Raw genomic sequence first — 18,996 nt, 5'->3', positions numbered from 1 at the left:
ATTGTTGTGTAACCCCTGCCTTATATAAGCCTCCCTAGTATGATCTTTCTCATTGGGGAAAAACAATAGAAGATAGTTTTTTGTTTATTTTTAAAGATTTTATTTATTTGAGAGATAGAGAGCAGGAGTGGGGGAGAGGGGCAGATTGAGAAGCAGGACCCTGGGATCACAACCTGAGCTGAAGGCAGATGCTTAACTGACTGGGCCACCCAAGCACCCCAACGATAGGAGTGGAAGTAGTACTTCCTAGTTTTTATTTCCCCACATTTCAAGTTGTCTATGCACAACTAAACATTACATATCCTTTGAAAAGAAAGGGCCACCTTTTTGGTTACTGATCTTTAATAATCCGTGAATTCAGTATGACTTGGTGTGAATAACTAAAAAAGACCTATATGAAGACAGAATCCAAGAAACTCCTATTTTGTCTTCTCAGAGAAGCTTTTCAAAGCAACAAGAAAAATTAAGGGCAAATGCTATATACCAGAAGAACAAAGAGACACCAGTTCTTAGAACTGTCCCATCTTTCCTGTCCCTTGTAGGAGGCTATCTAGGTACTTGCCCATCTCAGGTTAGAAATAAGTGGGGCTGGCTCCTAGCTCCAGGGGCAGGGAAGGGCAAGGAACTTGCTGGTGCCAAGTTGCAATAGAAAGTTGGAAAGAAGATTCGGTGCATGGAACTCAAGATTGTAGGCACAAAGTGAGAGTACAGTCCAAAGTTGACCTGACTATGATGAAGAAACAAGATAGAGCAGTCACTTCAGGAGGTAGAGCTGATGAGCATTCCTGCCTGGGACAGGTGCCCCAGGGAAGATGGCATTTTTATGGACTATTCCAGCCCTCCCCCAAGGCCTGAAGAGTGGGGAATCACAGTGGTGTGAGTGGGAAAGGTTACAAAGGATTCTCTTGGAAGATGGAAACTTATCTTAAAAGAAAGATTTTCAGCTAAGTTCTCAGGTACACAGAAAATTATTTGAAACAGTTCATTGTAGTTGATTATAGGGGATATTTACTTTCTATATTGCCTGTTTCTATATAGTTTGAATTTTTACACAGGCTTGTTATACCATAATAGAATGTAAGCTCAGTATGGTCCGAGACCTCTTTTTCTCTTATCTGCCATGGTACACAGAGTAGATACTCAACAAATGCTTGTTGAGTGAGTGTTACCTTTGTGTAGGGAAAAAATTAAAAAGAGAGGGGGAAGAAAAAGATGAGCCTCATAAGTGCAGTACAGTGTAGTTCAAAGTTGAGTTGCAGTGCTGAGGCTTTTGAAGTTAGGAAAGCTAAATGTTACATCAGACCAGGCCAAGCACCAGTGTCCAGTGTCCCACTATTTGTTGCTCTTGAGTAGGTTGTTAACAATCTTATTTCTAAAACATAGTGTACTTTCCACTCTAAGCCCTTTCCCTTGGTATTTCCTAGGAAGTTTTGAAATTTAATACTCTTTGAATACCATTTTCTTTTTTATAAAAAGTTTTATTATTATTATTATTATTATTATTATTATTATTATTATTATTAAAGTGAGGGGAGTGGGAGGGCAGACAGAGAGAGAGAGAGAATCTCCAGCAGACCTCCCACTGAGTATAGAGCCCCACACGCTCTCAGGACTCTTGAGACCATGACCTGAGCCAAAATTGAGAGACAGGTGCTTAAGCAACTGAGCCACACAGGTGCCCCATACTATTTTCTAAGGTTCTGCAGGAGGTTCAAGAATTTCTGGAAGTTATAAGGTGCAAGGGGGAAAACTCTGAGGGACTGCTCTCAGAAAGGCCATTTGCTTTAGCAGTGGATTAGTTGGGCTTCAGGGACAGGGAATCTAGGCACAATCCACACCTCAGCCAAGAACTTGGAAGAAATCTGTTTGCTTGTCTTACTCATCTATCCTGGTGAGTCTGGCCCTCTCTCTCCCCACCCCCCAGCCCTGGCCATTCATTCTCCTTGTCTTTGTGGTAGCTGGAGAGGGAGCTCAGATCCCACGGTTCTGCTCAAAGTAAATCCCCCAGGTTAGAGTGTGTGGACTGTTTGTGTATCATCTCTGGTGCTAGAGGGAGAATGGTGCCTTTGGTTGTTCTCGTTTGCGTTTGAATAGAGTTTGCTCTGTGTCTGGAATAGTTTGTGGAAGAAAATCTGACCTTGGGAGACCGGGATTGGGCTTTGGGGCTTTACCTTGGCTGCTTCGCTTGCGTGTGCCACCTGCACGCGCAGTGTTGACAAACTGGGGCTACAGCATGACTTGCCTGATACCCTCCCCAGTGAGTGCAGGCTGCCAGAGCCGACCTTCCTGCTTCTGCAGGTACACACGGTAACTTAAATGTAACAGTATCATTCTTAGTTAGAATGAAGATTATGAAAACTGGCCAGTAGTTAGAGGTTCCAACTAGAATAAATTTGTTGGGGGATCCCTGGGTGGCTCAGTGGTTTAGCGCCTGCCTTCGGCTCAGGGTGTGATCCTGGAGACCTAGGATCAAGTCCCACATCCGGCTCCCTGCATGGAGCTTGCTTCTCCCTCTGCCTATATCTCTGCCTCTCTTTCTCTCTCTGTCGCTCATGAATAGATGGGCAAAATCTTTGAAAAAAAAAAAAAAGAATAAATTTGTTGGATATAGCTCTATCAAATTATCTGGAAATTTTTAAGTGGAAAAAATAAATAGTAGAGCCATAGTTCTATTTAGTATGTTTAGCATATTTGTTTTCTGTCTCTGTGGAAAAATGTTTTGATTCATGTTTGTGGAGCATTGCTTCTTAGCAGACATGATTTATTGCCATTTCTGCCATATTCACAATATTTATGGTACCTATAGGTTTTATTTGGTTGGTTCTGTTTATATTAATTCACAATATAGTTTGAGTTTATTTTAACCATTGTAGTGATTTAAAACTATAATATTCTGAGATATAAGAAGCATAATTTTATACTTAAACAGTATAATATTTATTTATTATTATAAATAATAAATTATGAAATAAAACAAATTATTCGGGGCAGGGAGTCCACGTTAGAAACATTTTTTATGTTGAGTGCTAAAGAGTTTATTCTAACAAAACAGGGATTTCTAGTTAGACAATTGGAAAGTTTCCTCCCCAGAACTTAGAAGGAACTACTATAAAACTTTGTGTTAAATTCTGAGTCAGTACCCCTGCTGGCACATAATGAATGGAGATTTCCAGCTCAGGGGATTAGCGGTGGATTCCCTGAAGGGGAGGTACTCCAAGGAAAAGGAACTATATTCTTTAAATGTTACTCACGCTATCATTTAGAAACTAGCTATTTGAATCCTTGACAGCCAGTGTGGGCATACTTCGGTCTTTGCAAATCTCTGAGACCTTTTTTTCTAGCCAGCTGGGACTCTTAGGACTAGAGCAAGTTTTGGTTTCTCTTTTATGGGAAGAATGACAGCTCCTGTCTCATGAGGTGCATTTCATCTCTCTTGGTAGAGTGTTGTAACAGACGGGAAAAAGACACACGGAACTAATGAACTGGAAAAGACTGTTGCCCTTATAACCTAAAGCTGATGTTACAGAGGCGGCCTACAGGAGTGGGACAGGACACAGGCAGGAGGGGACAGGCTGGCATGGGGGCAGGGGGTACCATCATTTGCATTCACTACCACACCTGGCCCCTGAGAGTCTGGGAGCACATACCCTTCCAGTGGGACAGCCGATCGTTACCTTGGGGAATGGCAGGCCTAGTGTTGCTAAATTTTCTGAGATTTTGAAGAGATGCCAAAGATAGATATCTAAGTCTCCCAGTTATAAAGTCAAGGAGGGTCAAACAAAACATATTTCTGGGCCAGATTGGCTTACCAGTTTGGAACCTCTGCACTTGACCCTTCCTGTTATTCTTGCATTTTGTTCCCTCCCACCCCCAGCCCCACCAATCAAAACTTGACTCCTATAGGAAGGACTTTTCTATCAGGGAATATGGGGTAAATCCCATGAACTAATCTGCCACATGTTAAAGGGACCTTTTTGCCTTCTCCTTTCCTCCCGTTCATGGCACTCCGGAAAACACACACCTGTTGACAATGTCTCCCCCGACCCCCACTGCAAAGACCACCCCTTTTATAGTTGAATGATCACACCTGACTGTGAGGCTTTCAGAACATTTAGACAAAGGGACAGCCAGCCTTTTTGTGATAAGAAGAGTGGTTTGGGTCTCTGGTGTTCCTCAAACCATACAGTCCAGAGAGCTGCTTAGCCCTCCTATGCCTAGGCCTGGTGACTTCCACTCCCAAGATGTTCCTCTACCGTGCTCTTGGAGCATAAAATACATCAGAATTCAGGACCTGATGCTGGTTATTCAGACTTCACAGCCAACTGTTTTAGAATCTGACCTCCCAGCACCATCCCTTATGATATGTGTCTACTGTGAAGCCTGATGTCAGAACAATGTCTGTTTTCTCCTTTCCAGAGGGAGCTAGATCAGGGCAATAAATTATAGCTCTGGAGTCTAGATTTAGAAAAACCATTGTTTTAAAAAGAAAAAGAAAAACTATTGTTTTGATAGGAACTGATGAATGGGAAGTAGTTGATGTAGATTTAGGAAGTGAGGCATTCTCTACTCCGGAAAGTTAAATTCCCCCTTTTTTGGAGCAACCTAAAACGTTATAAAGTAAAAGAGTTGGACTTTCCCTAAGGCTTTCAGATTATTCTGAAACTGACCTATGACATGGGCAAATCTAAGAGTAACAGTGAACATTGAAAAGCCATAGAAAGATTAACAGCCTCCGCTTTTTTTTTTTTAAAGTTATTTAAATTCTAGTTAACATACAGTGTAATACTCATTTCAGGTGTACAATATAGTGAATCAACACATCATACAAGACCCTGTGCTTATCATAACTTGTACACTCCTTGATCCCCATCACCTACTTAGCCCATCCCCACACCCCCTTCCCTCTGGTAACCATCAGTTTGTTCTCTTATAGTTAGGAGTCTGATTCTTGACTTGCCCCTCTCTTTTTTCCCCCTTTTTGCTTATTTGTTTTATTTCTTAAATCCCACATATGAGTGAAATCATATGGTACTGGTCTTTCTCTGACTTATTTTGCTTAGCAGAATACTCTCTTGCTCCATCCATGTGGTTGCAAATGGCAAGATTTCATTCTTTTTGTGGCTGAGTAATATTCCATTGTGCACATATATACCACATCTTTATCCATTCATCAATTGATGGACACGTGGGCTGTTTCCATAATTTGGCTATTGTAGATAATGCTGCTGTAAACATCAGGATGCATGTATCCCTTTGAATTAGTTTTTTTATTCTTTGGGTAAATACCTTAGTGGTGCAATTGCTGGATTGTAGAGTACTGTTTTTAACTTTTGAGGTCCATACTGTTTTCCAGAGTGGCTGCACCAGTTTGCATTCCCACCAACAGTGCAAGAGGGTTCCCTTTCTCAACATCCTTGCCAACACCTATTGTTTCTTGTGTTGTCAATTTTAGCCATTCCTCCTTTTACAAATGGAGCTCATACTATGTCTAATGTTTTGTAACTTGTGTTTTTCATTGACTATATCATGAGCATTCTCCTGTGTCATCAAAACTCTTCAATAATGGTTTCTTTCTTTTTCAAAAAAAATTGTATTTATTTATTCTAAATAAGAGAGAGGCAGAGACATATAGGCAGAGGGAGAAGCAGGCTCCCTGTGGGAAGCCTGATGCGGGACTCGATCTCAGGATCCCGGGATCATGCCCTGAGCCAAAGGCAGATGCTCATCCCCTCCTGCTGCTCAAATGCCCCTCCACAGTGGTTTCTTAATGGTTGCATGTCAGTCAGACACATGAATATACAATTTATTTAGCCAGTCTTCTGTTGAATATTTAAGTGTTTCTGATTTCTTTCTTATTAGCAATAATGCTGCAACACTTTTACATAAATCTTTGTGTGTGTCTCCAATTCTCTGAATTAATGTCAGGGAACGGGATGCTGCATCAACACAAAAAAATATGTTTAAAGCTTTTGATATAAACTATCAAATCTGACCACATCCTTTAAGGACCTTATTAAAAAATACTAGTTGTAGCACTCATAGCTTTATTCTTGAAGGGTTTCAAGAAGTCAGTTTTCCTATTTCCCTATATGACCAGTTATGTGAATGCTTATAGGACTCCTTTTCTCTTGTTGCATTCTTGATGAAAATGAATGTGTTTACCTTTTGTGTTTGACAAAGTAGAGAGTAGAGACATAGGGTACTTTATAATATGGTTTTACTTAGTAATCATCTAGTTGTTGCTTATTTTTGGATATTTGTGCCTGGTAAGCAATTGTAGTACCACAGTGAGACCCGAGGCAACTTCATTTTACTGTTTCTAAAGATGTGGTCTGTAAAACATGCTGGAACAGCTTCAAGTTAGTGTAGGCCTGGGGTGCCTGAGTGGCTCAGTCGTTAAGCATATGCCTTTGGCACAGGTCATGATACCAGGGTCCTGGAATTGAGCCCCACATCAGGTTCCCTGCTCAGCAGGGAGTCTGCTTCTCCCTCTGCCCTTCTCCCACCCCACCCTTCACTTGTGCTCCCTCTCTCTCAAATAAATAAATAAAATCTTTATTAAAAAAAAAAAAAAGTAATGTAGGCCTTACTGAAGATGGGATGGATTCAAGTTTTTATGTACATGTCCCATGCTGCCTGTCCTGTCAATGAGAATGACCTGGAAAGGGGGAGGGGAAGGAGTCGGTGGAGAGGATAAATACTATTTCTTTTGGAGACAGAGCTTTAATGTAGGAGTTCCGTGTTCTGCATAGACAGCTCTGTGGTCCTAAACAAGTCTTGTCTTGTATGATTAATGTGTACCAGGGGATCTCCTAATGGAATTAGGTCCTTACCAAGACCAAGCAGTTGCTCTTTATTCATTCTTTTCAAGTACACCTGCCTTCTTGATAAGCAGATACCCATTTACCCCTGTCTCCTTCAGCCACTATTAAACTAAAAATCTGATGGTCTGCTGTAGGTAGACCTGACCCTGTTCTAAGCACTGAGGAGATGGACACAGAGTGAAGGTTAGAAACAGTGGTCTATAAGGATTGGAAGAAACTTTAGAAATACTAGTTCCAGCTTCTAATTTTATAGCACAGATAGTCCCTGGCCTCAAAGAATGTATGGTCTTTGTAGAAATGAGATACACAGGAAAAGATTAAAAACCAAAACAAATTTAAAAACAGCCCAGGGCAATGGTTTAATGCCAAACAAGAAGCACCAACAGTAAGGGCTTTCAGATTTCAGAGGGAGAGAGAACTTTGGGTCCTGGAGATCAGTACCTCATGCTGGAAAGTTTGTTTAGTTTTTGTTTTTATTTTTTTAACTGGGCCCTAAAGAGTGAGATTTCAAAATTGGAGGCCATTTCTCCCCATGGGGTGGTATAATTAAAGGCAGAAGATGTCTGGAAACAAGGAGTAGGTAATTTTGGCTGGTGCAGCAGGTTTGTTAGAAGCACCCATCTTTCAGTCACTTAGCTGTATAATTTGGAGATGATCTCCTGAAGCCCCTTTTCTTTTTTTTTTTTTTTTAAGATTTTATTTATTTATTCATCTCACACACACACACACACACACACACACACAGAGGCAGAGACATAGGCAGAGGGAGAAGCAGGCTCCATGCAGGGAGCCTGACGTGGGACTCGATCCAGGGACTCCAGGATCACGCCCTGGGCTGAAGGCGGCGCTAAACCACTTAGCCCCCTGGGCTGCCCTGAAGCCCCTTTTCTTACACAGCAAGCAACATTGTAAGTTGTATTTTTTTTGTTTGTTTGGGTTTTTTTGTATTTTTTTTTTATTAAAGTATAGTTGACATAATATTGAATTAGTCCCAGGTGTATTACATAGTGATTCAACAATTTTATATATTTTATGAAACAACACAGTGATATGTGTATCGTGATATTATTGACTACATCCCCTATGCTGTACTTTTTATCCCCATGACTTAGTTATTTTACAACTGTAAGCACGTACCTCTTAATCCCCTCCATGTATTTCACCCTCCCTCTCCACTTTGGCAACCACCAGTTTGTTCTCTGTATTATAAGTCTGTTTCTTTCTTTTTTGTTTTATTTGTTTGTTTGTTCATTTGTTTTTTTAGATTCCACATATAAGTGAAATCATATGGTATTTGTCTTTCTCTGTCTGGCTTATTTCACTTAGCTTAATACCTTCTAGGTCTATCCATGTTGTTGCAAATGGCAAGATCTCATTCTTTTTTTTATGACTTCAATATTCCATTGTGTTTATATACCACCACATCTTTATCCATTCGTCTATCGTTAGACACATAAGGCTGCTTCCATATCTTGGCTATCGTAAATAATGCTGTAGTAAACATAGGGTGCATAGATATTTTCAAAATACTCTTTTTGTTTTCTTCAGGTGAATACACAGAAGTGGAATTACTGGATTGTATGACACTTCCATTGTTAGTTTTTTAAGGAGCCTCCGTACTGTTTTCCAGAGTAGCTGCACCAGTTGACATTCCCACCAGCTGTGCATGAGGTTTCCTCTTTCTCTACATCTTCGCTGGCACTTGTTATTTCCAGTTCTGTGCTGTCTTATGGAGTCTGTAGCCTCTTTGTCACTAACTAGCTCTTTAGAGTTCAGAGATAACCAGCAGAGCAAGACTCCTCGTCTTCCTGATGGTGTCAAATCAGCAGCCCTAGAAATATACACTTAGGTAGTTTTCTGGAGTGGGCATAAAGTGTGACTCATAGAGTATTTGGGGAACCTAGTCATCCCTAGGTGAAGTCCTATATCAAAAAAGATCTGCTTTTTTGCAGGCAGGACTTACTTCCTAGGGCAATTTACTTTAAGCCTCAAAGACTTAAAGTTCTCTGAGCTGTCAGTCAAGCCTCATAAAGCCTCAGGGTTTATAGAACCCTGAAGTTATTGGCAGTACCCACTGGAGACTTTCACACCTTCAAGGAAGTCATAGTGCTGTGGGCTGTAATTCAAGTAATTTACAGAAGATAAGGATTACAAACATTTAGACACAAGTATCTCCCTACCTTTTCAGATACTTAAAAACAATACCCCTTTCAACTAAAAGCTGACACTTGAATACTGTACTTTGTTATACAACCAGGTATACTTCAAGATACTCAGAGATATTTTTCCTACTTAGCTTGCCTGGAAAACTAATGTTTGAGCTTCGTTCTTTTGGTCAGCTAGGAAGTTACCCCTTATTAAAATGTAAATCTTTCCTCTTAATATTAAATAATTATCAAGCATTCATATTATAACTTACTCTAGTGGAATGGGATAAGGGAGAAGATGAGCTAGAGTTAAGGTTTGGAGCAGGAAGAGAAATCCTCACCTTGGTACTTAGTTGGGCTTTGAAGGCTGCCTGCCCCTCTGAGTGATGACCCCACCTACAGTCTGCTGGGGAGTCAGAGGTCATTTCACAGGTTACAAGTTGGCTGCTGTCTTTTAAAATTATTAATAAAAGTGGCTAGGAAAGGTGTCTATACCTAATAGGTAACATTTGGGGTTAGTTAGAACCTTGGCTTATCTAACTGGACACAGATGGACATATTTATTAGACACACAGACTCTAGCTTTGCCATGGAGCCCTATCTGTATCCAAAGTGTTAACACCATTGGGCAGACTTTATAAGGGTGAAAACTGGTGCTAGAGGAGCTGGGCAAGTAGGAAGTACGTTTACTTCCTGCCTGAGCCTTATCAAAGTTTGTTAAGATCTGTCTGGCCCGATTTCTTTTCTTTTCTTTTTTTGGGGATGAGATTGCAGTTCTTCTGGAGTCAAGTTCCCGTTTATACCTTAATCTTTTGTATAAGGAAGAGAGTAGGATTTAGCTCTGATAAAAGGGGCCTGAGCTTGTGGATGCATTTTCAATCGTCCTTTCTTTTGATCCCTATTTACAGAAATCAGTTTTAAAGGTTATAAACTGTTACTTCTGCCTCATTTTCTTCCTGACCACTCACTTCTAATTCAGATTACAGCTATTGACATTTTCATAAAACCCCATGAATACATGTGAAGATTTTGCATTAACCTCTAACACCACTTAATCAGGACCTCTTCGTGCTTAACACCAATAAATTATACATCTGCATTTTATCTAGGAAGTATTGACCTTCGGCACGGAAGGGTTAAGTATTCCATTAAGATAAGTAGTAGTTATTTGTCTAATAAATGTCCCTGGCACTTTGACTGGCTTGATTCAATACAATTTACTAATTCACATAATTCTTTTAAAACTCATGTTCAGTTTTCTTTTGACCATATGCAAAAATTGAGATATATTATAGAAAATAGGATTGTATAGTGCATCCATACAATGGAATATTATGCAGCAATTAAATTGTTTATGAAAATTTTCTAGGGGCTCCTGGCTGGCTCAGTCTCAGTAAGTAGAGCACACAGCTCTTGATCTCAGGGTTGTGAGTTCAAGCCCCCCCACACACACACACACTGGGCAAGAGCCTACTTAAAACAAAACAAAAGTACCTGATGGTGTGGAAAGGTGTGTACAATATGCAGACTGCATATATGGTACTCTCTCACCAGTAATAAAAAATAATGACATGTATGAAGAAAGAGAAAGAAGACATATGCAGAATAGAAGTAAACCAAATGTGAACAGTGAGTGCTTCTGTCTAGATGAGAAGATTAAGAATTACCAACATTTTATTCTGTATTTTTACTTTTCTGTTGTTGTATGCAGTTTTTAATCTTGACTGGGTGTCACTTTTGCAATAAAAAATTCATAAGGGATCGTAATTCATTTTACCTTAGTAAAGATTTAAAATATAGTGAACATGCAGGGTTAAATTAATGCTTTCTCTGAGAGACCATGCAAAATTTCCCCTTAGACGTTTTTAAAATTCCTGAGTTTTCCATTTAGCACTTTAAGTTATCTTGTATGTCACCATACATACAGTGTTCCTACACATCGGGGTTTCTTAAACTGGGAATGCTTGGTGTTAGCTCACAGGTTTGCACAGCTATTTGGAGAACAGCGATTCAAAAATTAATAGCAGTTATAAAAATCCTGAAGCATTTTAATTTTACTTCTGGTCTTGTGAAATTAGGTTATTTTATTTTAAAAATAATCTTTTTATTGAAGTATAACACACATTCAAAAAAGGGCACAATCTTACAAATTTTCATAACCCTGGTAACCATGCTGTTTTATTTTTGTTGTATCGTCTTTGACAAAATTTCCTAATTCTACCTAAGAAAATATATTTTTGTCAGGGTTCTGTGGTCTCTAGAAGTTACACTCAAGATATTTTCTACTTTTTGTTCTTGTAATGGCATTAACTCTGGGTTTTTACATTTTTCAAAGAGCTCTACATTTTCATTCAGAATATTGCTGTTTTTCTTAGTTCAGGGTAGGAAAATTGGCCTTCACAGATTAAAGATGCAAAATAATAACTGCAAGAGTGTTGACATCTAGCCTCTGCAGATTTAATTTTTCTTTCATTCCCAACTGTGGCAGTGCTTTGCCCCAGTCTGCTAGTTCTGTGGAACTTGATTCCTGTGCCTCTGCATATGATACAGCTTAGGTTGCTAATCTGAAGAAGCAGATCAGCAGCCGGTGGTAAGTGTGTCAGGCCTAGAAATCCTAGACTGAGCTGTGAGGAACTTTAGAAGTCCTTAGCCTACAATGGGGAAACTGAGTCCTGGAAGGTTACATGCCTTGCCCAGGGTCGCAGACTTGGCCCCAGAGCTGGATCTAGAATCCTGATCCTCGGCCCCATTAGTAAACTCCTCAGCCCCATTAGTAAACCAGGCTAAGCCCCCTATTCTCATCTTAAAACTCACCGTTTCTACTAAAAATGCAATCCTCAGACTGTGAAATCGACTTCTCCAGAAAGACAAATAACCTGACACGTTTTTCAGCCAAACTTCTTAATGGGGATAACCTGACAGCATCGACCTGTTTTGGAAAACATCCCTTGGGTTACTTCGGGTGAATGAGGGATGGTGTGGGGATGGCATAAATGCCAGTCTGTAATTGTTTAGAGCAGTTCTGGGAGTACATTCAACTGGAATAACCCTGGCAATAGGGAAAGTGTGGCGTGATGTTGACTTGTGACCCTTCCCTGGGGAGTGAGCTATGTCAGGAGACCCAGCACTACTTCTAGAATACCGGGTCTCTAGTGTTCCTGAGTACTGGACAGGCTACTGTGCCTAAGAAATGACCATCGATGTTTCATGACCTTTTATTTTTGAGATTTTATTTGAGTTGACCAAAGGTAGATAGTAAACAAAGCTGCTCTTTGATTTTCTAAGGGAGGCCAGACAACATATATTTAGTAAGTGTTGATCACTGTGGTGGGCTCTGGGGACTTAGTGCTTCAGAAAACATGTCTGTAAGGACTTAGTCTATGGGGCTGCCGTTCCAAGGAGAGGTCACCACTGCCCTCTAGAAGTCTCGGTTCTGTTGGCGTGGTGGATTCGCGACTTGCACCAGGGTCTCATCGGAGCACACAGACTTCTGCCTGCCTGCTGGTTTGTCGGGAAGCATACTTTCTCTGTCCGGCCCGTAGCCATCCTTGGCCTGACCTTCAGGGCCGGTCTCCACAGTCCCATCCACCAGACCATTCTGCCCTCTTCTGGCTCTCTTCCCAGAGCACAAGGCTGAGGAACAGAGGCCAGGCTGATTGTTCCGTCCCCAAATATCTGTGGCTGCCCGCCCTTTGGAGCTTCGGAGCATGCTTTCCCCTTGTTGAGAATGTCCCGTCCTCCCCTTCCACTTCTCCAAATCCTGCCTGGCCTTCGAGGCCCAACCTGATTCCCCTTTCCTGTTGTCAGGGCTCCTGTGGCGCTTCTCCCACTCCCCCCTGCCATGGGTGCCATAGCCACGGCTAGGCCTGCCAGAGGAAGGAGCAGGCTCTGGAGCCTGTGTCACCAGGGGCTGGAGCCTTTCCTGGGTCTATATGTCTTCACCTGTAAGAATGGGAATGATAAATCACCCCCAGCCCACAGTCATGCAAACTCCGTGAGTTCATACCATTGAGGCCTATGGAGCGGTGCGTGGCACAGAAGTTCTCCTTGAGTCCAGTTGTTATTCCTCCTCACGCATATTTAATCCAGCCTGCCTCGTGCTGCCGTCTGACCACTGCAAGTTGCCATTTGTTGGACAGAGCCCTGTCCTGAAGAGAGTCTGGATTTTATACTTTCTGTTGACCCTTTTTTAGTCCTACATATGATCGTTCCTCAAAACCTACCGCTGAAAACAAAGCTGTTACTGTAGTAAGAGAAGGTAGAGGTTAAGGAACTGAAGAGAAAAGATAGGCTTCGGTCCACAGATGGAGTTTTCTGACAATTCTCAGAGTGTGTCATCCGTTCCTGTTTGCAATGTGGTTGAGTTGGATGAGCTGCTTCTGTCACAGTCACCAGAAGTGTGAACATCATTTAGCAAGGATGCTAGCAGGTTCAGAGGTTGTCTTAGACACTTCTTCCCTGAGCCTGTGGTGGAAGGGAATCAAAGATGGTTAAGTCTGGCCTATCAGAACATCTCAGAGCAGGTGGGGCATGAGCTGACTATTACTAATAAATCTCCCTTGCCGAAGAGCATAGGAAATTCACCGTGTGTGTGTGTGTGTGTGTGTGTGTGTGTGTGTGTGTGTGTGTGTGTGTCAGGGAGGACCCAGGCCTTCCGCCACCCTCTCTCTGCCTTCCCCTGCTCCTTTATTAGCAGCCGGGGAATTCACAAGCACCTCAACGTTTGGAGGAAATCAGGTTACTCTCTGATGGTGGGAAGAGGTGGGGACCCAGGCAGAAAGGAGCACTCAGCAAAAAACCACTTGCACACAGGAGTCCCTGGTGTTGGCAGGAGCTGCCAGAGGGGTCTCCTGCCCTCCCCCCCCCCCACGCCTGGGACTTCAGCTGGGATCTCCTGCAGAGCCCTGTTGGGGGTACCCTTTCCCTGATGAAAACGCCTCACTTCTTCTCCTAGGCTGGAACAAGACATTAAAAAGTTAAAGGCTGACCTGCAGGCCAGCAGACAAGTGGAACAGGAGCTCCGCAGCCAGATCAGCTCCCTCTCCAGCACCGAGCGAGGGATCCGCTCCGAAATGGGCCAGCTCCGACAGGAGAATGAGCTGCTGCAGAACAAGTATGTGCGCCTTTTGGGCAGGCCTTTGGTCGTGAGCCAGGCGCCCCACTGTTTCTGTGGTTTCCAGCGATTGGAGCAAACGATTTGTGATGACAAAGGAACCTGGCAGAGGCGGTTTTAAATGAAATGTTTAAAATATTTAATTTAGTACCACATAGTCAACATGCCATACAATCTAGAGAAACTTAACTGCATCTCAACAGAACAGTTGATTAATATTATCATCCTTCTTTAATTTAATAACTTCTTCTTTTTGTTTAAAATAGCCATTGAGCTTTGTGATAATATAAGTAAAAATCACAAGAAGTCATTCTGCCACAATTTGAAAATCTTGCTCCTTTGAATGAAAGTTTCCAGAGAAACAGACTCTATTTACTTTTATTTCTGGAACTAAAAAATGACATTGAACTTTGATTTTATTTGAAGAGGCAAACAAAAAGCCAGCGCTTCTGTGTGAATTTGTTTATGCTTTCTATTGATTCATCCTGGAATTACTTCTTGACTCAATATCGATCTGTCCTTTTTTTTTATTTTTTTTTTAATCTCTCAGCAATGTGAGCCTGGGGTAGCAATTACTATTACAGGCTCTGGGCTTTCCCCATTGAAAGGCGAGTTCTTCAAAATCCTTGAGGAACATAACTCAAAAGCTAGAGCATCATAAGCACATAACTGCTCCATTGCTTCTGACCCATATATGCAATGACTCTTGTGCTGCTCATAGAGAACATCTTACCTTACACTGATATACTCAGATGAACTCCCTTTGTATTGCTATGTAAAGCTAGGTGTAGGAGGAGGCAGGGCAGGGAGTATGGGTGAAATTTCTATCTGAAATTAAGCACCCTATGACTCTAACTCCAGGATCTATTTTAGGATACTTTGAGAAAACATCTCACAGCTGGGAAGGAAAAGCTGCAGTAGGCCTGCAGCATAATTATATTCAGGCAAAGAAAATCCTTCCCTCTCCTACCCTTTACCTCAGCTTCAGTGGGGCTGGTTCCGCCAATAGTTCTTTGATCGACTAAAGTTCTTTCAAGGTTCTTTGGGGCAGGAGAAGTAGTTCTACGGCTATCTTTCCCTCTGATAGAAACTTGTTCTATTCTTTTTTTCTGAATTGCCTTCTTTAGATCACTTACCATAATAGGGAAAAGGCTAGGTCTTGTTCTGTATCTTATTAGGCAGCTTGTTTGTTGGTATTTAGGAATTGTTAAAGAATAATGAGAAAAAAAAAAGAATAGTGTGTTTTTCTCAGGCACTCTGCGAGCTGACATTCATGATTTGCTGTTCAAAAGAGGAACCATGTTTCTCCAGGGTTTCTAGTGGGCATTTCTAATGACGAAACTCTGTATGATAATCATTTCCATATAGATTACATAATGCTGTGCAAATGAAGCAAAAAGACAAGCAAAATATCAGCCAGTTGGAGAAAAAGCTAAAAGCTGAGCAAGAAGCCCGCAGTTTTGTAGAAAAGCAATTAATGGAGGAGAAAAAAAGGAAGAAGTTGGAAGAAGCTACTGCTGCCCGGGCCGTTGCATTTGCTGCTGCATCTAGGTATGTCTGCTCCCCCACCCCAGCACTGCATCAGAGGGGGGCCTGCCTTGTGCCAAGACAGGCACGGGAGTGTGAGGCCTCGGGCTGGGTTGGACTAGGACCGTCTCACACGGATAGGTTGCTACCAAGTACTGTTTCATGAGCTGGCTAAGCCCCATCTGTGCAACCTGTACTGCCTTGTAACAGCTTCGTCCCTCAGTGACCTCATCTAAAAAGAGGGATGAGGGCATCACTGTGCCTCCCACACCCAAGAGGCAAAGTGCTGCTCTTAAAAGAGTTTCCAGTCACTTTCTGTATGGCCAGTAACTACTAAATACTTGGAGAGATTCCAGTCTGGAATTTTATTCCCTTTATGGAACTGTCATTACTCTCTACTCTCAGGTGTATGTGTTTCTGAAGTTTTTATCTTAAAATAGAAGAAAGGAAAAATCTTGGTTGTCCAAGTACTTTGTATTGACTGGCTGCTCCCATCTTTGTTGGGTATCAGCAAACCGTGACATGAGCTGGAAAAGATGAAAAAAATAAGTAAGTCGCTATTAGATATCATTCAATTTGTGGAGTGATGAGAATCGGGGACTATTTCTATACCATTTAAAAGTATGCGAGTATTCCAGAAACTGAATTCCAGGAAGAAGAGAAGATCCTTAAGAGCCTTTGGCGGCAGGGGTCATTTTTACTTCACTTTATCACTTTCTCTTTCCTTTCTTTTTTTGACAAGTGAAGTCCATCTGTGTGGTGGGAGTCAGTTATAGGTTTATAGTTGCAGAGTACGGATAAATTATTATTTATTTCATTTAAAATTTTTATCATAATTTGTATCTATATGATATAATTCTGTAATTCTTCCTTAAATTTTTCTTTTTTGTATGTGGCATGTTAAAAGCCTTGCTTTGGGTTCTGGCATTTGTGGAACTGATGGATCATCATTTCACATTTAAGGAAATAATAGCCATAGAGACCTCTTTCCTCCTAAATGGTCCTACCTCCCCCAGAAGACTCTGTAGTGCAGATGGCTGAGCTCACTGGGCCCATCAGCATCTATACAGACTCACAAGACACTTTGCCAGCCTGCCTAGGATGTGGGGGTTTTGTTCATTTGTTTAAAGATTTGTAAGCATAGGCTTCTGAAAAAAGCACATGTTTCTGAAGCATTTATGCTTGCAGGAGTTTTTCTGAACTGTCATCTGTTGTGGTTTATGCCGGCTGAATTTATCCAGCACCTCCTACCCTGAGAAAAAGTCCACCAAGGAGGATATGACAGTTCCTGAACCATATTGTTCAGTATCTTATGCCTGAGAATCAGTAAATTGGTTTCAGTCTCTTTCCTGATTGTCTTTGGCTTCCAGTCAAGTTTGTTTGGGTCTTATCCTTAGATGGTCCTCCTCTGCTATCACTTAGGCAGAGACTGTTTTTATTCTCAAGTAAATCTCAAGGTGCAAGTCTCTCATTGGACCTTCCTTTTTGGTAGACAGAGGACACCTACTTTCTCCATCCGGCTGTTTCTGAAACCTAGACGGTTAGGTTTGGACTGGCCACTGCCATCATATTTTTTTTAGTTTGTCCTTATTACAGCCGTGAGAAGCAACAATGATGTGGCAACTTCACAACTCAAGAAAGGTCAACTTTCCAAGGCATAGACCCTCAAAAGTGAAAAATTTTTTTTAGCTCACTGCCCCCTGCTGGAGATAGCATAGTCTGGTTTTCTCTTGCTTGGCTCACAGGCCAAGGTCATATGGCCTTAGGTCATATGGCCTGGTGGGGAGCTTGCTGCATTGGGAGGTTGGAAAACTTCAGTTCTTATCCCTGGAGTTCTGTGACCTACCAGCTAGGTGAGGTTGGACTGGTATTATATCTCTGTAGTCTCAGTTTTCTTATCTGGAAAATAGAACAGTATATCCTACCCTTACAAAGAAGGCAGATGAATAAAATACCTCACTTGGTGTCTGGTTCATATTAGATAATTAATTATTTTAGATCATGTCAAAATTATCAAAGAACAGAAAATGAGCAGACTTAGCCAAAATCTAGAACTTGAGAGACTCTGGAGTATAAAAGAAATATCAATCTTGCAGCTAAGTAAACCCCTAGTCTTTTAAATCCCTTTCTTTCCTTCTCTTCTTTTTCAAAAGGGGGGAGTGCACCGAAACCTTACGGAATCGGATCAGAGAATTAGAAGCAGAGGGCAAGAAGCTCACGATGGACATGAAGGTGAAAGAGGACCAGATCAGAGAACTAGAACTGAAAGTTCAGGTATGGGGAGCACAAAAGGCTTTCTCATACTTGGGTTCTTCTTCTGTGTTAGCTGTGTGCTCTGTGTTGCAGTGTAGAGATGGTGCCTCTTGATAGTAGGCCAAATCCCATTGTATCTGAAAATCTCTGTATGACAAAAGGAAGCTCTATCCTTGTGCAGTTCATTCAAGTCACATCAATTAGCTGGATTCTAATACAACCAAAAATGTTGACAGTCTTTTGACACAGTTTATACCAGAATTTGATCTACTGTAGATTCATTTCACTTTTTTCAGGTTATGGGTTAGATCTGTGTGTTTTGGAGCTTATGCACCTCTTCTTAGCCCTAACCCTCTGTCCACCGCCAGGGAACTGACCATTCTGAATGCTCTCAGCCTTGTAGATTGCAATTCTGAGCAGTGCATGATGGGGAAAGCTGCCAGTACTGTGGACACAAGTTTTCTGGGCAGTGTGTACCTTAGCCAAGTATTTGGCACTGGTTCTCCAAAGGGACATTTAAAAGTAATGTCACATACTGTAAAGTTACAGTAATTTAAATCACATGGAACTGGTAGGAAATTATGGACGAGTCAGTGGAGTAGAATAGATGACCTAGAGACAGAGCCTAAAGCATGCAATAAAGGTGGCAGCACAAATGGATGGGAACAGTGAGGACTGGTCAGAGAAAGGCTTCCAAACAGATAACTAGAAAAAAAATTAGAAACTCATCTCATACCATACAAAAAGAAATTTCAGATGGAGCTGACTACAGGAAAAAAAAAAAGCATTTTGTTTTAAACTAGAATTTGATCTTAAAACCAGGAAAGATTTTTCCAAACAAAAATAATGGAAGAAATCACAAAGCAAAACAAAAAAAAAAAAAAAAAAGAAAAGAAAAAATCAGAGAGCACAGATATTGGAACAAATATCAGGAATTAATACTCTTGATATATAAGTAATTCATAAAATTTGTTAAGTAAAGCTCAAATATTTGGAAAAATAGGCAAAGCATATGAACAAATAGTTCATAGAAAAACAAGTGGCTGATAAGAATATAAAAATATATCCTCATCAATCACCAAAGACCTATAAATTTAGTTATCACTTATCTACTGTGAAATTTCTATTTCTC

The 18,996-nt window shown here is 41.2% G+C and overlaps 1 protein-coding gene and 1 long non-coding RNA gene across 2 annotated transcripts in view; one reads left to right on the top strand and one right to left on the bottom strand.

Moving 5' to 3' along the window:
• The window catches only part of MACO1 (macoilin 1), a 60,597-nt gene that overhangs the window by 31,744 nt on the left and 9,857 nt on the right, over positions 1-18,996 (top strand). Inside the window, exons 7-9 of the mRNA XM_077899074.1 lie at positions 13,926-14,084; positions 15,453-15,635; positions 17,765-17,885. Coding sequence (XP_077755200.1) covers positions 13,926-14,084; positions 15,453-15,635; positions 17,765-17,885 — 463 coding nt within the window. The remainder of the gene's footprint in view (positions 1-13,925; positions 14,085-15,452; positions 15,636-17,764; positions 17,886-18,996) is intronic.
• The window catches only part of LOC144314665 (uncharacterized), a 48,773-nt gene continuing 43,706 nt past the window's right edge, over positions 13,930-18,996 (bottom strand). The window contains exons 2-3 of the long non-coding RNA XR_013380512.1: positions 15,221-16,138; positions 13,930-14,186 (exon numbers count right to left, since the gene is read on the bottom strand). This is a non-coding gene — a long non-coding RNA (uncharacterized LOC144314665). The remainder of the gene's footprint in view (positions 14,187-15,220; positions 16,139-18,996) is intronic.

The sequence above is a fragment of the Canis aureus genome, chromosome 5 (assembly GCF_053574225.1).
Source record: "Canis aureus isolate CA01 chromosome 5, VMU_Caureus_v.1.0, whole genome shotgun sequence".
Taxonomy (NCBI): domain Eukaryota; kingdom Metazoa; phylum Chordata; class Mammalia; order Carnivora; family Canidae; genus Canis; species Canis aureus.
Note: the sequence above shows the minus strand (reverse complement) of the source record. Positions and strands in the feature narration are given on the sequence as shown.